Here is a 21,428-nt window from a genome sequence, read left to right as displayed (position 1 = left end):
GAAATATTAAAAGGATGACTGAAAACATATGTAACGGTATTTTACGAAATCTAAAATGTAAGGATTTGCAAATTTTGAATTTTGGAACTAGCTACTGAATTTACAAATAAAGATGAACTGAATATCTCCTGAAAAATTAAATATGGGCAGTCATCTTTCTATTTTTAAAAGATTACAGCCAATTTTGGCTTCACTCACGGGATCATGCTATCTCATGCCGGCTACTCTCATTGTCAGCAAATAATAGCTATATACAGTTACATAGCACATCCTGTTTAGCTACCCCATATTTGGGAATTCCGCATTTTTTTAATAGTAGCACCACACCAAGACTAAAGCCGCCCGGCGGTATTTCAAAAACAGTTGGCTGTTCATAAATTTTAAATTTAAATTTATTTATTTATTTATTTATACTTTACAGGACTGTAGAGTAAATGGTCATTCAACGGACACCATCACATGGACATCGTTATATCAGCCGGACCAGGCTACTAGCTAGTAGCTGCAATTGAAATTGCACTACTTTGAAATAGTTGCATTACTTGTTCTTGCATAAAAATTATGGGAGTATAGCTCAGCCACTGTGGATTAGAGAGCTGCACTTTTCGAGACCTCCGGACCATTGATTAACAGAACAGTGATGCATATGCCGGACAACAAAGGATTTACTTCCACATTGCAAAGAAACGTTATCCTTTTAGCTAACTACATGTCAGTCCATGCACATCATTCTATGTAGTCAGCCCCTGTGGTTGGCAAGGAGTAGTCAGCCCCTCCCTTCCTCTTTAATGCAGTTATAAAGGCGCCAAGTAGCCAACTCTCAATGCTCGGACTATAGCTAGCTACAAAATGCACAAATTCCAGTGCATAGCTTTGGTAAATGGTTTGTTATGGCATTTGAAGTCATCAATAACACATTTTGTTGGATTTCATAATGTATACGTATTAGTAGCTACTATAAAAATCAAATCCCAATCATAGCTGCATTAGCTAGCTAATCACATGCAGGGTTGACTGCAATTCTGTAAAGATTTCTGTAGGCTCCTGCTCCTAAATGTCACAGCTATTGTTTTCTTTGCTTCAAATGGCTAAATCAATCTTCTTCTTAGGTCTGCCAGTTCACTCCAATCTGTACTACGACCATTGCCTTAGCTTATTTAATAAACAGTTTTTACACCGTTTATTGCCATCATTAAGAGATAAACCGTACGATGAGAGACTAGCAGCGCTACAGCTACCATCCCTGGCTCACAGGCGTCACAGAGGTGATATGATACTACTTTACAAGATTATCAATAACTCAGATTTTTCCACTCTATATACCTACTCCGATACCACCATTACAAGGAGACATCAGTTTAAGCTTTTCAAATGTCACTCAAGATTAAACTGTCAATCAAAGTATTTTTTTAATAGGTTAATTAATGATTGGAACGTTTTGCCTGCAGTTGTAGTTAACGTAAATTCTGTAAATAATTTTAAATCCTTATTAGATAATCACTTATTTGATTCGAGATTTACTTTTGTATAATGGTTAATTGTACTATTGTGTGCAGATCCGGTATACAGGCTGTGCCTTTACCGATACTTTAATCATTATCATAATCATAATCAGTGAGTTAAGAGTTAGCTACACTTGTCGACACTATAGTGCTGCATCATGCGTGATTATTAGCTAGACAATTAGGTGTCACCTCCCACTCACACTGCGAATAGATACCCGACGTAGCTACGATGCATGGGTAGTAGTGTCCGGAATTAGATGCAGTCCGTTATTATGTGGTGTCCGGAATTTGAAAACATACTCTACAGATCAGTAAAAATCCGGCAGTTTACTGCACGGAACCTCGCACGGAACTGATTCCTATATACGAGCCAGCTAGCTATGTTCGCTTCCTATAGTTTTAGGTTACCATAGATAGTGTCAGTAGGTGTAGCTAGCTGTGTGAAACTAGTCATTTTAACTAGCTGTGAGGTTCAGAAGTTACGACAAGTCATTTATATGGTCTAATTGAAAGCCAAAAGGCTTGGAAATGGGAAATTTTGCTGAAAGGGGCCTGGTGAAAGGCTCTGAAAACTTAAGCGTGGCTGTTGTAAAAGGCTCCGAAAATGTGAGTACTAGTTTGGAGAACGGCGGCTTCTACATAGAGCGAGGCTTGGAGAGTGGTATTGCCAAGGGTAAGCAGTTCAAGGATTGGGTGATCTGTGAAACTATTTAAGTTTGGTGTATTTATGACAGGAAGCTACCAACTTACCGTAGGGCTCGTAATTGGTAAGTAAGTTTATTCGTCCGACACGAACTGGGCGTTTCGGTTTGCGTCAGTTTGTTCTTCCCTCAATATAGAATAGCTAGTAGCTATAGCTATTATAAATAGCTAATAATTAATAAACACATTAGACAGGGTTTGGCAAGGAGGATGCACCAGGGTAGTACCATAGATAACAGGGGTCTGTGCTTAGGGAATATATAATCTATGCTTCAAGATGCCAATTTTATGGCGGATCTAAGGGTAACATGGGAGCACGTGCCCCCTCCATAAACATCGAGATACTCTAATAGTCAAATACTCTAATAGAACAGTCACCTGCATGTAACATTAGATTGCTATTACATGCCCTATACATGCAGTTGCTGAATATGAAAACTTGCACCTGCAGCACCATATATTTGGCCTTGCCACTCCAATAACCACTGTACCACAATCTTTGACCGTGGTCAAAGTAAAACGTCAATGAACAATATTTTACATGATGGACAACGATAAAGCTGTTGTCAAAGCTGTGTGAGTAAGTAGTGCATGAAAGTATAGTTAAAATAAATGGAACCAGGAAAGTGGTCTAGACAAATTTTCAATGAAAATCAATGGTCAAAATTGAAATTGATGTTGACCGCAGTCACAGATCGTAATGCATTGTCTATTGGAGTGACACCCCCTTGTTCATGTTCACCAATGTTGCAGTGTTAGTTGGATCAAGGCTCTACAAAGCACTCTTCACTCTTAGAAGTTTGTATATAATATAGTGTCTCTGGTGTGTCCTACTTGCTACAAGAAGCCATATCAATTGCACTTAGGTGACCAAATGATTGCATTGATATCAGCTTATTCATTGCTATGAATTTGTTGCGTGGGGTATTAAGTCTTGTTATACCATGTTAAAATTATTTGTGGGTGCCATAGCTACCTGGTCTACCCACATTGTGTAAACAACTCTCATGTTGGTGACCAGAACTTCACTGTGAATTTGGAAATATGAATATCATATATACAAAATTGCCACAGGAGTCATACAAATGGTAGGGTCATAATAGGTCCGCAACGCGAAAAATCGATATCTTCCAATCAACTACCTAACTATTGTCATATGTTAGGCTAAGTGTAACTTGAATAACACCAGCGTGGCAGCCAAGTTTGTCACTTTCTTCTGGTAGAAAACGATATAAATGTCTTAAAACCACTTGATTTTTCGTTGCAGCAGTTCGTAGGGTTCTTCGTATGCCACGATATTCACTCTCAACATTGTTCAAGTAGTCTATCATCAACTCAAAGTATTGGTGGTTTGGTTTTATTGGTCAGTTTCCGGTGGCAGCATGATCTGTGCAGCTTTTTGGCGACAGACAAAATGTTTCTTGCTCTGAAGCACAGGACAAGCAGAGCAGCAACTGCGCCGTGGGTCAGCAATGACCAGTACTAGGTAAAGTACCTGCATGTGGAGTATGGTTATAATTGAAGCTTGTTAGCCATCTGGCTGAGCCATCTATATGCTGAAATTCGGCCAAAATGATGCAATTTTTGCAAACAAATACCAGAATGGTTGATACATCAGGTCTCCAACAGCAAGGACACGAAGATTATAAACACCTAACAATACGGCTATCTCGCCCAGTAAACGCATAGAGCAATCCAATGCATAAAATAGGCACTCACGTGATCGAATTTCAAATCGCGAAAATACCCATGAATCGCTTTCATTTCTGAATAACAACCATGCAGTGTGCTCCTTTTGTAAATATTTGTGTTAATTGTTCACTCAGGCGTGGTCTGGGCCAGTGCAGGTGTGTTTTATGCTGTGATGGCATCATAGGGAGAGTTTCAGACTGCTGGGCTAATCGAGATGTTGAATTTAATGCACACAAACTGATTGTCACTTGATTCCAAGTGATTTTTAGTGTCATTGGAATAGATTATGGTTGTATTTTCCGAGATTTGAATATCGATCACGTGAGTGCCTATTTCATGCATTGGATTGCTCTATGCGTTTACTGGGCGAGATAGCCGTATTGTTAGGTGTTTATAAGCTTCGTATCCTTGCTGTTGGAGACTGTCTCACTGATGTATCAACCATTCTGGTATTTGTTTGCAAAAATCGCGTCATTTTGGCCGAATTTCAGCATATAGATGGCTAACAAGCTTCAATTATAACCATACTCCACATGCAGGTACTTTACCTACTACTGGTCATTGTTGACCCACGGCGCAGTTGCTGCTCTGCTTGTCCTGTGCTCCAGAGCAAGAAACATTTTGTCTGTCGCCAAAAAGCTGCACAGATCGTGCTGCCACCGGAAACTGACCAATAAAATCAAATCACCAATACTTTGAGTTGATGATAGACAACTTGAACAATGTTGAGAGTGAATATCGTGGCATACGAAGAACCCTACGAATTGCTGCAACGAAAAATCACGTGATTTTAAGACATTTGTATCGTTTTCTACCAGAAGAAAGTGACAAACTTGGCTGCCACGCTGGTGTTATTCAAGTTACACTTAGCCTAACACATGACAATAGTTAGGTAGTTGATTGGAGGATATCGATTTTCCGCGTTGCGGACCCTACAAATGGTCGACTCCTGTGACAATTTTGTATGACATTCATATTTACAGTGTTGCTAACTAGCTACCCATAGTTTCTATGTACTGCCTCAGAGACTTTGGTATTGTGAATATATATATATATATAGTAGCTTATATAGGGTGTGCATTTTTTACAATAAAATTCATCTAATATGGACCGTTTCTAAAAAAAAAAAGCACATATGTAGTGATAGTACTTAAGAACAACTTTGAGAACCTTGTCACATGGTTAAAATGTGTCATGCATAAAAGTAATCACCCACTCGCAAAAATGAGTAGTTAGTAATGCCTGGTTGCCTAACTACACAATATTGGGTCATAAAATACCTTTTTGAGGAGACAATACTTAGCTAGCTAAACTAATAATACTACTAAACTGAAACCCACACTGTCAGACCTTCAGTGCTGGCCACTGTAAAGCTCTAATTATACAACCAAGTACTCTAATAATAATAATAACAAGGCCACGAAAAGCTAATTATATGTTTCTGGTTCCCTTCCTGTGTTGAATGAATTATATGTGTTTACATCTGTTGAAAGGTTTTCATGTCTTGTAATGTTTTTTCCTATAATTCCATGTACTGCTTGCTATGTCAAATGTAGTAGTGTACCACATCAAAAAAAAAAAAAAAAAACCTGGTCACCTGGGGAATTGGGACCAGAATGAACAAATAATTAACTTTGAATGGCCTATTGTAAAACTTTAAGCAGCTCAATGTATAGAATCAAAGGGACTATAATGCTTTGTACAGCTGCTGCCTCAGCATCAAAGGTTAAGGCTATATGATGATATCAATCTAACCATAGGGAAATATTATGATATTACCCTGTATTCAGGGCAATAATATTATGTGAAATATAGCTCTTTGATCTGAGGTGTCAAAGTGGTATATTTGTTTGATCATTATGGTTTCAATGGAGTAGCTAGCTTTCAGTGTTGACAACTTAGCTAGTCTATATATCTAATCTTTACCAGCTATAGTCCATTAAATTCAGACTTTCAAGGTAGGACAGTTATTTATCCACAAAACATTGTTGACTGCTCTATTAGAGTATTTCAATTGTTTTTGTGGAAGGATCCAACAATGCTGCAAAGAAGCATCGTGCTGTTAAATGCAACCTGTATCCATGATGACTGTCAGTCTTCAGTGTTCCCACTTTCCATTCCCATCCCATTCCTATTTTCACTTACCCCTGTGCGTGCAGAAAATGCTACTTCCACTAGTTTTTCTTTTGGAATGGGTGAAATGTAAATAGCTAAAGCTTTTCTTTTTGTGATCTGCAATTATGTACATTCGGTCCAGTTTGTGCTGCCCACTAGTTAATACAAGTAACTAACCTAGCAAATATCTTCCATTCAACACTGAACCATTGAAAATGACTGCAGTCTTCACCCTCCGACTGCAACAGTTGTTAAACATTTTACATAATGTTGTTGTTTTTACATCTGCATGCAAGCCCTCTATAAAGTAATATTGTATGTATTAACTCATAGGCTGTGGCACAAGTTGCTGTCAGATCTGCAGAGCTGGTCACTGTAAAGTAATAATAAAACAAAAACGTGCTAATTAACTAAATAAGTTAATTATGGTTGATTAATTCCCTCTTTAACAGGCGATAGTATTGTATGTATTAACTGGTGTCTGCTTTTTATAAGTAGTGCTAAATCAACTTGTTTATTCACATGACTGTCAGATGAATTTCTATTGCCTACATTCATGCATAGCTGTTGGTTCAGATAGTTCTCAACTTGTCCATCACAATTGTCAGCATACATGATGAGTACTGCATCAGCATGGCAGACTGATACTTATAAGTTATGTTCACTATTAATACATTATGACAAGCTTGAAAGGTAAATTTCTTGGTCAGTTTCTTAAAAACCTTACAATCTGCCCCTTCCCAGGAATTGGTAGATTTATTGGTTTTAAATCATTGTTACGTTGTACATGTATCATTCAGTTATCTATTAATAGTTGGCAGAGCTTGTAAATTCAATTACATTGCTTTTTCCAGACAATTAGAAGAGCACATGTAATCTTTATTTTTTAGCAATGCGACTAGGTACATACCTGGTGCTTATAGCTACACATGTAGCCTATAATGCTGTTAGTGTTGTTCATTTATTTACAGGGTTTAGTGCTCTTGGATTATGCTTCATAGCAGGAGTGTGGGGTGGAGTCACTATATACTACCGTGAACAAAAGAAATCTAGAGCTTTGAGGAGTGCATCCAAAGAAGCAGATGGACAAAAGAATTTGTCCAACCCTGTGGAAGAGTCCAACACTGTGGAAAACTTCACCCAAAGCAGGAAGGGTATTTTCTTTCAGTCTACTAATTCAGAAAATCAAAAGTCCATCCACAGTGTTTCTGCTCCGAGTGAAATGGTACGTTAAGTCTATACACAGATTTAGCAATAAACCCGGTTGCCATAACTTGATACGAATCTAGGCAGTAAGCTGATGCAAGTATTTGACCCTTTGTTATAGCATTAGTAGTCACTGTTACAGACAGGTGTCAGAATAAATGTGGTAATGCTAATGCCTGGACTCTGGAGGTATTGTACCAGAGAGCGCTGTGTGCTCATGTTAATTCTGTATCTTAGGACCAGGAACCTTACAGGCTATGTGCCTTTCTTTTGTAATTCCTGAATTAAGTACACAACCAAGTACTAAGAATAATAAGAAATTCAATCAAGATTACTTCATAAATAATGAAGGAATTAATTAATCATTTATTAAATTTATGCAAATCTACAAGGCCTACAGACATGATGTACTAACTGGAGATAGGATTGCCATTGAACAAAAATACAAGCATGATTATAATAACTGTGCATTTTTGTGCTGGTGACTAACAGATGGTCATTTTATGTACCATGCACCCACTACTTGACCATGCCTGATCCACAACTAGCAACTATGGACAAACGTCACTGAATTACTTATCATTTGTAGTTAGTGCTGATTCGTTTCACAAATGTTTCTTGTTGGTTACAAGCCAGTAAGCTTCTTCAAGCCTCTGGGCATTGGCATGGCAACTTGTAACTCACTGCGCCACCAAGTATGTTTTAGTGTGGACAGCACCATCTGTATTTTTGCAGAGCTATACAATCATGATTACTTCAATGGTGTGTTGTACACTGATCTATAATGTCACTGTTTCTTAAAATTACCACATACACAAAGCCAAATGTTTGAGATGTTTGTTCTATTGACCTTACTGATGGTAACTTAAACAACTAAAAGTGACATGCTACAGTTTGAATGGTGTTATATTATATAGTTGAATTTGTGGTATTAACAGTAGAGTTTCTGAGCATCTATGTAGTTCCCATGAAGGTGGCATATCATAAGATGTGACCCATTGTATAATCTTTCTCGATAGCAACATGGCACCGCCTTTCAGTACATTTGTAGTAACATGACAATGCACAAAAAGTATATACTTTATTAAATACAAAAAGAGAAATACACTACATAATTAGCTATTCAGGTTCCATGTGATAAGATACATAGTTTGGTCACATGAATCCTAGCTAATGTTAAATCATCATTTCTTTGTTTTTTACCCTTTTCATTACTTAGGAACAACGCATGTGGGCAGGACATGGAAAGGGACGTCCACTTAATGCCTAAGCTGACTGTGTCTTAATTTACTAAATGTAAAAATATGCTAAATGTTTTTTAGAAACTTTTAATTGTGCACTATTTAAATATTAAATTTTGTATATTTTGTAACGAAGTTGTTCACATGACTTCATTGTAATAATTTATATAACTCTTTCATACCTCAAGTTCCAAAGGATAATTTCATTCTGTTTTCTGTCATTGCTGGCCTACCTCTAACCTATATAGCCCTTTGAGATAGTTTCAATTCTCATTACTTTACACTGCGGCTGGATTTGGCATGGTTCTCGGTATAGTTACACTATATAATTATAGCGTCTGCTACACCCAGTGTAGCTTTCTGTAAGTTAATTGTATGGTCATAATGTCATATCCACTGATAATTGAAACTCATCATAAGCCAGTAGTGCCACAAAAATGTTTACCCAGTTGCTTTGTTTATTCTAGCATTAGGAACTGCAAAGTATATTAGCAGATTCTGGCTACATTGAAGGTTTGGAAGATAAAGAAACCTATACCTGTAGCACTTGATTGTTTTATTTGGTGCAATACAGTGTATGTTTTGTATGGCTGGTATAATTAGCACAGCTTTGATACAAGCAAGACTTATGAAGCTTAAAATATCCTATGCATTTAGTACAGGCAATTCAGGTGCACAAACATGTTTACAAATGAAGGCATGACTTGTTTCAATACCAAACCATTTGGAGTGAGCACAGGGGCAGATCCAGGAGCTGGCAAGGGGAGGGGCATAAACAGGTTAAGTTGTTGGGGAGCCAAATTTTCTTGTTAGTTGCTGCATTTTTGAAGCAGCAAATAATCACCAGTGTCTCACTGTTTATTTGCTATTTTGGTCTTGCAGATGGTTGTGAAGTGTTGAAAGCTGTTTAAAAGGCTCTGAATGTCTTGAACAACAGAAACACGATAATTATTTTAGAGATGCTTAGTATGCAGAAGGTGCTAGATGACAATTTCACAGCTAGTTTGACTTTGGTTCGCTTTGGTTTCATAATAAATGTTTTGCAAATTTTCATGGGTTCTATGAACTGATCTTGCCCTGACAAAGGTTAGCATTTTAATCAGCTGGCTCCATCCACAAGGGGGGGGCATTTGGTGGATCCGCCAGTGGAACACATATTCACCTCTTAGGTACAACTACAAACTGACTTAATATAACTATTAGAACACACTCCAACGCTAAAAAATGAAGTGTGCTTTGCACACAAAGTGTGCCCTATGACACCAAAGTGTGCTATTTTGGTGCCACAGGGCACATTTTTGTGTACAAAGCTATAGACATTTGTGATTTTTGTGTACTGCCAATGGCTTAATTATCAGTTTCCAGATGCCAATTTAAGTACTTTAAATTGCTTGAAGAATTGCATGTTTTCATCATGTGCACGGTATAGCATTCTCCATAATTATTATATAACTGTGCAGCATAAGCATATTAACACATGCACCGATAACTACATAAAGCATTTTGGGACAGATCGCTTCAGTACAGTGGATGAATGAAATGTATACACTGCAAATGGAGACACTATCAACAGAAGCGCTCATGGTTGCCACCATAAGTTTTCCAATGGATTTCATAACGGGTCAAGTCGATGCTTGTGGTAGCTATCCGAATTTTCACTGTGTCCTAATTCTGTGACACACTTGAACTTCAGAGTCTATAATGCGCTTAGTGAAAACCATTTCATACAAATGTCACCATACGTACATACATCTTTAACTTGATTAGTTAGTTCATAATTTGAGCAACATATATTAATATATTAATATATTGCACTCCACAAAATTTTCCTGACCAGTAAATTTAAAGTGTACCTTCATAATAGTTGATATTAGTTAATTTCATACGATGGGAAATCCCTTCATATGGAGAAGACTATATACTTTACCTCATCACATAATTTCAAATTGCTCTACAAGGTGAGGTAGTGCATGCTTTAATGGTCAAGTCCCATGCACCTCTTCCAACATTACTACACGGAAGGAAGTTGTGAGTGTAGCTATATATTACTGTTGTGCATACCAATTGTTTATGATCTGCATAATCCGTAATCCTGTAGCCCAAGACCTTATAAGTACTTAAAGGCTGCCTGGACACATTTTGTAACAGCATTACTACAGAGGGAAATGTTAATGCTATACATGTGTGTCGTAGTGGTTAACTATCCCATTGAAAAGTGACTTTAAGAGGTCGAAGTTTGTATTCAGCAATTGCAATGTACTGATCTGCAGTTAAGTTAGCAGTTGTACTCCCTATTATAATTTGTACTCATGTACCTGTGCCTGCATCAAATATGCCAGCATAATAAAAAGCATAATAGGCTGGATTGCTAGCATAATGCCAGCATATTAGGTGGATATTTCAAATTATGGAGCTTAAGGGGCATCTCCAAACTGAATTTGATACGCTTAACGTTCATAATGACATTAAGGGGGAAGGGGGTTCAGCCCATGACATTATAAATTTTTATTAAAGCAGTTTTAGTGTAAACAGCTAGGAATAGAGAAATTGACGTGATTAAGCAGCTATGCTGTTTGTAGACTATGTTTTCAAGTAAAGAATATAATGTTTTGTACTTCTATTGTCAATGTATTGTTTTCATAGTGTGACGCTAAGGAGGGGGGGTCTGAAGTTAATGTCATTATGATGTTAAGCATACCAAAATCAGTTTGGAGATGCTCCCTTAATTCCATAAAAAATAGATTGATAATACTCCCTATTAGAGCAGTCAGTGCAAACTGCAATAGAGTACTCAAATGCATTGTAAATAGCTCCTTAGATTGATACTCTCTAATAGAACAGTCATTTTGCAGTGAAATACTCTAATAGAGCATTCACTGATTAAAACGTTTCAATAAGAAATGTTGCTTATTGCAAGCATAATGGGAACACTGAAGAGCATAATAGGTGAAAAATTTGGGAAATTCCTGAAAGCATTTTGGGAAAAATTTTGAGCATATTTGACTCAGGCCTAGTTGTGATAACAAACTCTATTACTCAAGCGTGCATGCACATAAGCGCACATTACGTATGTCTGTAGTAAAGTACACATTACACTTCATGGAACTGTATTACATATGGGTCAACGAACTTCGTAACTTTCTATTAAACAGTAACTGCATTTGTCCTATACAAGATGATCACATGTACCATTAATTCGTATTCCAAAAACTCATTCAAGCAACCCTCTTTTCCTAATAATTGATACCATGCAGGATGGAATGAGCATAGTGCACCACATTACTTGGCCAGTTTAATTCTAGTTAGCTACTTATTGGCTATTGCATGTTTTGTACTGTAGCCTTAATATCTAATCAAAAACAGCCAAGCTGTAAAAAAAGGAGTGCGGCCCTTGAAAAGGCTATGGTGAAAAAGATGTGAAATCCAAGGTGGCGGCCAAGAAATGGCTGTGATGGTAGGTTAATGGACCAAGCGGCACCAAATTCACCTGAATTGTCGTTATTAAAATTTTTACCATTAACCTACCATCACAGCCATTTCTTGGCCGCCACCTTGGATTTCACATCTTTTTTCACCATAGCCTTTTCAAGGATCGCACTCCTTTTTTTACAGCTTGGCTGTTTTTGATTAGATTTCACTTCTTTTTGTATTTGTATACCCTAAAGCCGGCCTATGGCCAGCTTTGGGACTTTTTAACCTATATATTTTTCTTTACCACAGGAAAAAGAAAAAGATGAAGCAGATTTTATAAATACTTTAACTCATTCTGATTTTATCAGTAAATGTACAAATTATATATATAATGCATAATATTATATCAAGAGTTCATTATATTATGAACTCTTGCATATATTTATTACATGTCAATTAATCCCCACAGGATAATTTGCAGCTGATCTCTCTACTGGGTGACTTGAAATGTAGCTGAACTCTCTACAGGGTGATGTGCTTGTATGTAGATGAGCTCTTTACAGGATTCTCTCTACAGGGTGACTTGACTCTAGCTGAACTCTCTGCAGGGCTATCTGTTTGTAGTTGAATTCTCTACAGGGTGATTTGTTTGCAGCTGAACTCTCTACAAGGTAACTTCTTCTAGCTGATCTGTCTACAGGGTGACTTGTTTCTAGCTGGTCTCTCTACAGGGAGATTTGTTTGTAGCTGAATTCTCTACAGGGTGATTTGTTTGCAGCTGAACTCTCTACATGGTGGTTGCTTTAATTTGTAGCTGAACTCTCTAAAAGGTGACTTCTTATAGCTGAACTCTCTACAGGGTGATCTTTTCATAGCTGAACTCTCTACAGGATGATTTGTTTGCAGCTGAACTCTCTACATGATGATTTCTTTGTAGCTGAACTCTCTACAGGGTGATTTGTTTGTAGCTGAAATCCCTACAGGTGATTTGTTTGTAGCTGAACTCTCTACAAGGTGATACTTCTAGGTGATCTCTCTACAGGATGACTTGTTTCTAACTGAACTCTCAACAGGGTGATCTGTTCATAGCTGAACTTTCTACTGGGTGATTTGTTTGCAGCTGAACTCTCTACATGGTGGTTTCTTTGTAGCTGAACTCTCTACAAGGTAATTTCTTCTAGCTGAACTCTCTACAGGGTGACTTGTTTCTAGCTGATCTCTCTGCAGGGTGATCTGTTCATAGCTGAACTTTCTACAGGTTGATTTGTTTGCAACTGAACTCTCTACATGGTGGTTTCTTAAGCTGAACTCTCTACAAGGTAACTTCTTCTAGCTGCATTGTTCTCTCTACAGGATGACTTTCTTTGTAGCTGAATTCTCTACAATGTGACTTCTTCTAGCTGATCTTTTTACAGGGCATATTTGTTTGTAGCTGAGTTCTCTACAGGGTGATTTGTTTACAGCTGAACTCTCTACATGGGAGTTTCATTGTAACTGAACTCTCTACAATGTGACTTCTTCTAGCTGAACTCTCTACAGGGTGACTTGTTTCTAGCTGATCTCTCTACAGAGTGACTTGTTTCTAGCTGAACTCTCTACAGGTGATTTGTTTGCAGCTGAACTCTGGTTTCTTTGTAGCTGAACTCTCTACAAGGTAACTTCTTCTAGCTGAACTCTCTACAGGGTGACTTGTTTTCTAGCTGATCTCTCTACAGGGTGACTTGTTTCTAGCTGCACTCTCTACAGGTGATTTGTTTGTAACTGAACTCTCTACAAGGTGATACTTCTAGGTGATCTCTCTACAGGATGACTTGTTTCTAACTGAACTCTCAACAGGGTGATCTGTTCATAGCTGAACTTTCTACTGGGTGATTTGTTTGCAGCTGAACTCTCCACATGGTGGTTTCTTTGTAGCTGAACTCTCTACAAGGTAATTTCTTCTAGCTGAACTCTCTACAGGGTGACTTGTTTCTAGCTGATCTCTCTGCAGGGTGATCTGTTCATAGCTGAACTTTCTACAGGTTGATTTGTTTGCAGCTGAACTCTCTACATGGTAGTTTCTTTGTAGCTGAATTCTCTACAATGTGACTTCTTCTAGCTGAACTCTCTACAAGGTGACTTGTTTTCTAGCTGATCTCTCTACAGGGTGACTTGTTTCTAGCTGAACTCTCTACAGGGGATTTGTTTGTAGCTGAACTCTCTACATGATGGTTTTGTTGTAGCTGAACTCTCTACAAGGTAACTTCTTCTAGCTGATCTTTTTACAGGGCATATTTGTTTGTAGCTGAGTTCTCTACAGGGTGATTTGTTTGCAGCTGAACTCTCTACATGGGAGTTTCATTGTAACTGAACTCTCTACAATGTGACTTCTTCTAGCTGAACTCTCTACAGGGTGACTTGTTTCTAGCTGATCTCTCTACAGGGTGACTTGTTTCTAGCTGAACTCTCTACAGGTGATTTGTTTGCAGCTGAACTCTGGTTTCTTTGTAGCTAAACTCTCTACAAGGTAACTTCTTCTAGCTGATCTTTCTACAGGGAGATTTGTTCGTAGCTGAATTCTCTGCAGGGTGATTTATTTGCAGTTGAACTCTCTACAACGTGACTTCTTCTAGCTGAACTCTCTACAGAGTGATTGATTTTTTTTTGCAGCTGAACTCTCTACATGGTGGTAGCTTTGTAGCTGAACTCTCTAAAAGGTGACTTATTCTAGCTGAACTCTCTACAGGGTGATCTTTTCATAGCTGAACTCTCTACAGGATGATTTGTTTGCAGCTGAACTCTCTACATGATGATTTCATTGTAGCTGAACTCTCTACAGGGTGATTTGTTTGTAGCTGAACTCCCTACAAGGTAACTTCTTCAATCTCATGCAGTGTGTCAAAATGCTATGCAATGTTCTCTCAGGAGATAGTATACTACAAGGTAGTGTCTGACTGTCCGTTGGTCACCATTTTTATCTATAATCTTCCAGAGAGTATTTGTTCTTTATGCAATTCCTTTTCTGTTTGCTGATGATGCTAAATGACTGCTGATTATCAAGTCATATCCAATGACATAAACCAACTTCAAAAGGACATTAACATCATCTCATTCTGGAGCTGCAACACTAATATTCTTTTCAATAAAGCTATTCATCTGCGATTCTGGCCAAGAGCTTCAACTCTCCAAACAAAACATTGCACAAAGACCTGGGTATTACTTTTACTGACAACCCCTAATGGTCAGGGCACTATAGCTTTAAAATCATTTCAGGAAAAGTCTAACAAACCCTGGGGCTTCTCCATCATACTTTAGGGACAAACACTATCCTACCTAGTGAAAAACAATTAATCATTTTCTTAGTCAGATCTCAGTTGCTCTATAGTTCTCAGCTATGGAGCCCACAGTTAATCAAGGGAAAAATTCATATTAAATCATTTAACACAACATAATTTATACAAAAATACTGACTGTATTTATTCTATCTATGTTTTGGTGTTGTATGCATGGAACTAATAATTCAATTTTACATAAGCTCAACCAAAAGCAGACCACAGCCTACAGTAGTAAATAACATTAGAGTCATTTATAGATTTGAGGTCTACTTTGTCTTTTTATAAGGAGTATTTTGAAAATAGTTGTTTCAATATTGACTAAAGATGGGATTCATATAAGTAGCATTGGAACACTATTTTTCCTGTGTAAATAGCTATGAATTTAAAAACTCGACTTGAGCAGCTACAATTGCTACCACTAATGTACACATACTACTACGCATTATGAATTCAATGACTAATGTTTCAGTAAAGTTCCCTAAACAGCTATCTGATCATTAACATGCATCGGCATAAAATTAATAAGCTAATAAAAATAGCTGTAAGCTATACAAGATGTGGAACTCTTGCAAGTTACCATGGTTCATTCCAAATCACCTTTCATACACCAGCACTTCTTTTTCAGCAGAATTGTCAGACTGTGGAACCATCTACCTGTAATCGACATATCTCTTTAGTACATCAACTTGAGTAACATTTAACTATAAACTATCTCCAGGAGAATTCTTACTCTGCATGATTTACCCTGCAACTTTCATACTGTCTAACCCTGTTACTATCAATGATCAGTCGTTCTAATTTCCACACTTTTAACACAGCTCTGATCAGTGACTCAACACAATTTACTTGTAATTAACTCATGCACACACTGTATGCAATACTGCATATAGTTCAGTTTGTTTCCGTACAGGCTACAGGACTGTCAAGTCCTATAGACCTTCAGCTTTAATGTTGTGAAGTTTTAATAAAAATAAATAGTTTAGAATGTGAAATAAACTAACTGTAGGGCGACAGTTGTACTTCCTGACTGCTCTATTAGAGTGACTGTTCTATTAGAGTATCTCGATCACTTTCTATAAAATCAAAAGTAAAGTTTTGTTGGGGGTTGAATAACTATAATGGATGCTAGTAAAATGTAATTGAATACATGCATATAGCTTTAAAATACTGTTTGGTATAGCAGTAGTTTTTCCATGATAAATTGCTAACACAGCTCATGATCAGTCTCTACTAGAATTGCTATAGCTAGCTACTCAGCAAGTTTGAGAAAGGGATTATGTCGAAACCAAAGAAACCCATCTAGATTCGCCACTACATGCATGAAACTGTCAGAACTTGAGTATAGCTCTGTAGCTAACTAGAGCCAGCTAGCTAGCTAGTTGGTTAACCATAAGGTTTTAAATCATCTCCTTGCAGGGGCGGATCTAGGATTTATAAAAGGGGGGGGCTAACTCAAGGCACTGATCTCTTGGGTAGAGGTGTGTGAAGCACACTTCCCAGCATGTGAAGCATGCTGGAACTAGGAGGGTCTGGGGGCATGCTCCCCCAGGAAAGTTTTGAAAAATAGATGCTAAAATACTGCAATCTGGAGACATTTCCACATAAAATTCATACCTGTAGATATTTTATATACTGCCTTTAGATTATATAGGTCTCTCTGAAGCATTTTGCTAATGGAAAAGTTTGGGTAGGTACAGACAACCAAGTACATGATGCACCCTTCTCACAATTGCACAACACTGAATAGGTGCATGTTATGTTGAAAGTGGAAAATTTTGAAATTTGAACAATACAAGATTGAATCTGAGAGCATTTTCAATGGAAATTGTGTACCTGAATTAAGTATTTCCATACATATTAACTACACAAGCAGAATGAAGCCCTTTAAACAGACCAATGCACTTCATTGTATGTATAGGTGCAGGCAGATTTGGAAAAATTCCATAACAGAACCAACTACATGTTTCTAGTGAATGTTCTATTAGAGTAGTTAGCTGACTGCTCTATTAGAGTATCTCGATCTTGTACACCTCCAATGCTGATCCGGGTCCTTGTTGCATAAACTTTAGCAAAAATCCACTGATAATACCTTGGAAAGATGTTTATAAGGTGGTTTTATGAGTATTTGTATTATTAGTGATCATATAATTATGCTAAGACAAAATTTCATTACAATACTCAGCATATTGATCAAGTAAAGCCTAAATATGAAGGGGGGGGCTTCGGCCCCCAATACCCCCCCCCCCCCCCTCCCTGGATCCGCCCCTGCCTTGGATGAAGGATTTAGCTAACATATCGATTTAAGCTAGCGACCCATACGCGTATGGCAGGGGCGGATCCAGGGGGGCTTTGGGGGCTGAAGCCCCCCCCCCCCCTTCATATTTAGGCTTTACTTGATCAATATGCTGAGTATTATAATGAAATTTTGTCTTAGCATAATTATATGATCACTAATAATACAAATACTCATAAAACCACCTTATAAACATCTTTCCAAGGTATTATCAGTGGATTTATGCTAAAGTTTATGCAACAAGGACCCGGATCAGCATTGGAGGTGTACAAGATCGAGATACTCTAATAGAGCAGTCAGCTAACTACTCTAATAGAACATTCACTGGAAACATGTAGTTGGTTCTGTTATGGAATTTTTCCAAATCTGCCTGCACCTATGCATACAATGAAGTGCATTGGTCTGTTTAAAGGGCTTTATTCATCTACTTGTGTAGTTAATATGCATGGCAATACTTAATTCAGGTACACAATTTCCATTGAAAATGCTCTCAGATTCAATCTTGTATTGTTCAAATTTCAAAATTTTCCACTTTCAACATTCTTATTCTAACATGCACCTATTCAGTGTTGTGCAATTGTGAGAGGGGTGCATCATGCGCTTGGTTGTCTGTACCTACCCAAACTTTTCCATTAGCAAAATGCTTCAGAGAGCCATACCTATATAATCTAAAGGCAGTATATAAAATATCTACAGGCAGAAAATATTATGAATTTTGTGGAAATGTCTCCAAATTGCAGTATTTTAGCATCTATTTTTCAAAAATTTCCTGGGGGGGAGGGGGGGCATGCCCCCAGGCTCCCCTAGTTCCAGCATGCGAAGCATGCTGGGAAGTGTGCCTCACACACCTCTACCCAAGAGATTAGTACCTTGGGTTTGCCCCCCCCCCCCCCACCCTTTTATAAATCCTAGATCCACCCGCGTATGGGACAAATATGCATATGGGACAAATATGCATATGGGTCACAACAGCACCACTTCTTTCCACCGGCTCCATTCAAAACGGTCTGATATCAAACATGATCTTCTGCACCTTCTCCTCCGTTACTGTTTTGTTTTTTGGAGGTGTGATTATTATTATTATTATTATTTAACGGGCTTGTAGATGCCAAGGCAAGCTAACTTGCCAGGCTAGGCCGCAGGCCTTTGAAGGTGCCCATATCTAGATTGCTTCCAAAAATTATCCAAGCACAGCTTGAAGGTTGCAACTGTTGGTGCTGAAATGATAAAGTCAGGTAAGGAGTTCCATAGATTGACTATTCTATTTGTAAAAAAGTTCTGCCTAACAAGTAATCTTGATCTTTCTTTAAAAAGCTTGAGAGAGTGGCCCCTGCATGGTGGTAGCAGTATTTAAAGTAAAAAATGTAGATGGGTCCAAGTCATACTGATTTAAGTATCATATATGTTTCAATCATATCACCCCTTTGACGTCTGCAATACAGAGAATAGAGATCCAGAATTTCAAGACGGCTTTCATAAGTCAAGTGGGCTAATCCGCGAAGGTGTTTAGTTGCACGATTGGGACCAAGATATTTTCCTCTACAGAGCCTTTCGAATAGCCGGCTCTCTGTGACCCTCTTTTGACGTACCTCACAAACTCATCAGTAGTGAAATTCACACCTCGCATACACTGCCACGAGGAAATCTCGTGATACAACACTTGGAACGACAGTAGGTCGGCAACCGATACAACAGGCTGTACAGAAAATTGCATTGTCTTTGCAACAACCGGCCATGCGCGGTTTGAGCATGCGCGTGTTTTGAATAATAAAATGCGTGCAATACAGGGTTTTGGTATTTGCTAACTAGTGATGATCTTACCATTCCTGGTATACTTGCCGTAAAAGTGTGTATAATTCCGGTTATACAATGATTTAACTGACGCGGAATTGAACGGCTTCGATACCTGCGTACTGTTATACCCGGTATTGCGCGCGTTTTATTATTCAAAACACGCGCATGCTCAAACCGCGCATGGCTGGTTGTTGCAAAGACAATGCAATTTTCTGTACGTGTCGCATCTCGCCTTGCCATATGGCAGCACGACACCTGCGCAATTTATAAATTGTTGCGCATTTTATGAATTCACAAAATGCGCAGCGCAATTTATAAACTGCGCAAATTCACAGATTGCGCTTAACGCAATCACTGCAATCACGCTGAGCTGTTACGCACTCACGCACGGCGTCACGCAGATTCGAATGCTGGTGAAAACCTCAGTATATATAAGATACATTAGACTAATTAGCTAGTCAATAATAATAATCATGACTACATAAAATTCTACAAGGATGAAAGGTGGTATCACAAAATCACAAGTAAAGGGAGCAAATAAAAGTGTCTACCAACTGGCTTTCATTATAAAGTTTACTGAATGTATAACTCAAGCTGATCAATCAAGACAGATCTGTGAATGAATCCAGCACCTTCATTACATAGTCTAGCTTCTATATAACTTGTAGTTGTTCCACTCAACTCACGATAAAACCATGGTTGGGTAAGGGTAGCACAACAGCTACTGGTGATGCAACCAGATCTGTCCCACAATGGGTCATTGAAGTAATAGGCTGAATAATCTTCAATATTAGCAGCTCCTGATTCACAGTAATAGTTAGTTCCCACAAATACTGGAGATGCATACTGTCCTCCAGCACATGGACATTTGAACTGAGTTGATGGATGATTATCAAATCCTCCAGAAGTATAAGTCCAAATGTGTTGACGAAGAGCACCATAAGTGATTAGTAGTCCATCAGCATAGTTGCCATCAATTCCCTGATTAAAAACACGATGGCCAAAGAAGGCAGTTGTACGTCCCTTCTGATATCCTCTTGCTCTACCACACACCCTCTGGTAGCTTATTCCATTGGTAGAAAAGTAGGCAGAAGTGCAAGCATCAGTGTCATCACTGTTAATACGACAGAAACTAACACCAGAGAAAGTGCTTTTACGCCATCCACTGGGACAGTCATCTCCTACACTGATATCAATATTGACAATCTTTCTCCATCCTCCACCCACACCAGCACATTTGGGAATAAAGCTATCAGCAATTGCTATCATGTTACAATATGTCCATTGTGTGTCACTAATACGATAGTATCCTGATTTGTCACCAGTTTCAAGGTTATTGATATAGATGTTCTCACAAGATGACCCAGTATAATTCATCCCACAGAAGACTTTTCTGCATGGGCCCATCCAGTATCCAATAATACCCTGGCCTATCATGAGCTTCAGGATTCTTATTGTAGATATCCTGACAAGAATTACCAGCATGGAAGGGAGACTGAAACTTATACTCACTACACTGATCAGTAATCACCAATTCCTTAGCGAGGATCATTGTTATAATAATGTAATATACTGACAACATCATCACCAATTGTTGAGCCAGTAGTATACATTGTACTACACTAAAATATTTACAGAATATAGTTAGTACTCTTCATTTATAGTATACTGTACAGCATTTGCTTCAGCCATGCGATCTTGTAAGGTGTAAATGTTATATAGTTTCTGTAATATCATCTTAGCCTTCCATATAGCTATATACCATCATTACTGGCTTCAGGTTTGATACAGTGCACACAGCCATAGACTCTGTACTCTTGTTCTCCAGAATATACCAGTAGTCCAGTATCAAGATGAAGTATGGAGTATAATGTTCAACACTCACAACTGATTCATGCCAACTTAATTATTATCACACATCATAGTGTGCATTTAACATTTCCTTCTTTTCCAATTTCTAATGTATGCAATAAATGCACTATAAACAGGTTTCTGTAATGCTATACTAACGTTCCTTCAGGAAAGTTACAGTATACTATATACATCTTAAACTTGACTCCAAGTAAACAAAACTAAGAGTTCATTGCATCGCCTTGCTCCTGAAAATACGTAACTACAAGCTCAACATTCCCATTGTGACCATATTTTGGAAAAC

The 21,428-nt window shown here is 38.1% G+C and overlaps 1 protein-coding gene across 2 annotated transcripts; it reads left to right on the top strand.

The window, feature by feature from the left end:
* The first annotated feature begins 1,914 nt into the window (after positions 1-1,914).
* LOC136266499 (uncharacterized) lies at positions 1,915-8,648 on the top strand. 2 transcript variants are annotated; one of them, XM_066061517.1, is made up of 4 exons: positions 1,915-2,178; positions 2,240-2,272; positions 6,986-7,239; positions 8,440-8,648. In XM_066061517.1, exons 1-4 carry the CDS (start codon positions 2,034-2,036, stop codon positions 8,488-8,490), a joined length of 483 nt encoding a protein of 160 aa, XP_065917589.1. In that variant the 5' UTR covers positions 1,915-2,033; the 3' UTR covers positions 8,491-8,648. The 2 variants fall into 2 exon arrangements, with proteins under 2 accessions (XP_065917589.1, XP_065917590.1); XM_066061518.1 differs by lacking the exon at positions 2,240-2,272.
* Positions 8,649-21,428: the final 12,780 nt, after the last annotated feature.

This window comes from Dysidea avara, chromosome 9 (assembly GCF_963678975.1).
Source record: "Dysidea avara chromosome 9, odDysAvar1.4, whole genome shotgun sequence".
NCBI lineage: Eukaryota > Metazoa > Porifera > Demospongiae > Dictyoceratida > Dysideidae > Dysidea > Dysidea avara.
This window is presented reverse-complemented; position numbering and strand designations above follow the sequence as displayed.

Excerpts from the sequence above, each read along its gene's own strand:
- LOC136266499 (XM_066061517.1), top strand. The coding sequence starts at position 2,034 with ATGGGAAATTTTGCTGAAAGGGGCCTGGTGAAAGGCTCTGAAAACTTA. Across the intron at positions 2,179-2,239 it reads GGAGAGTGGTATTGCCAAGG|GAAGCTACCAACTTACCGTA; the intron begins GTAAGCAGTTCA and ends TATTTATGACAG. Across the intron at positions 2,273-6,985 it reads TACCGTAGGGCTCGTAATTG|GGTTTAGTGCTCTTGGATTA; the intron begins GTAAGTAAGTTT and ends ATTTATTTACAG.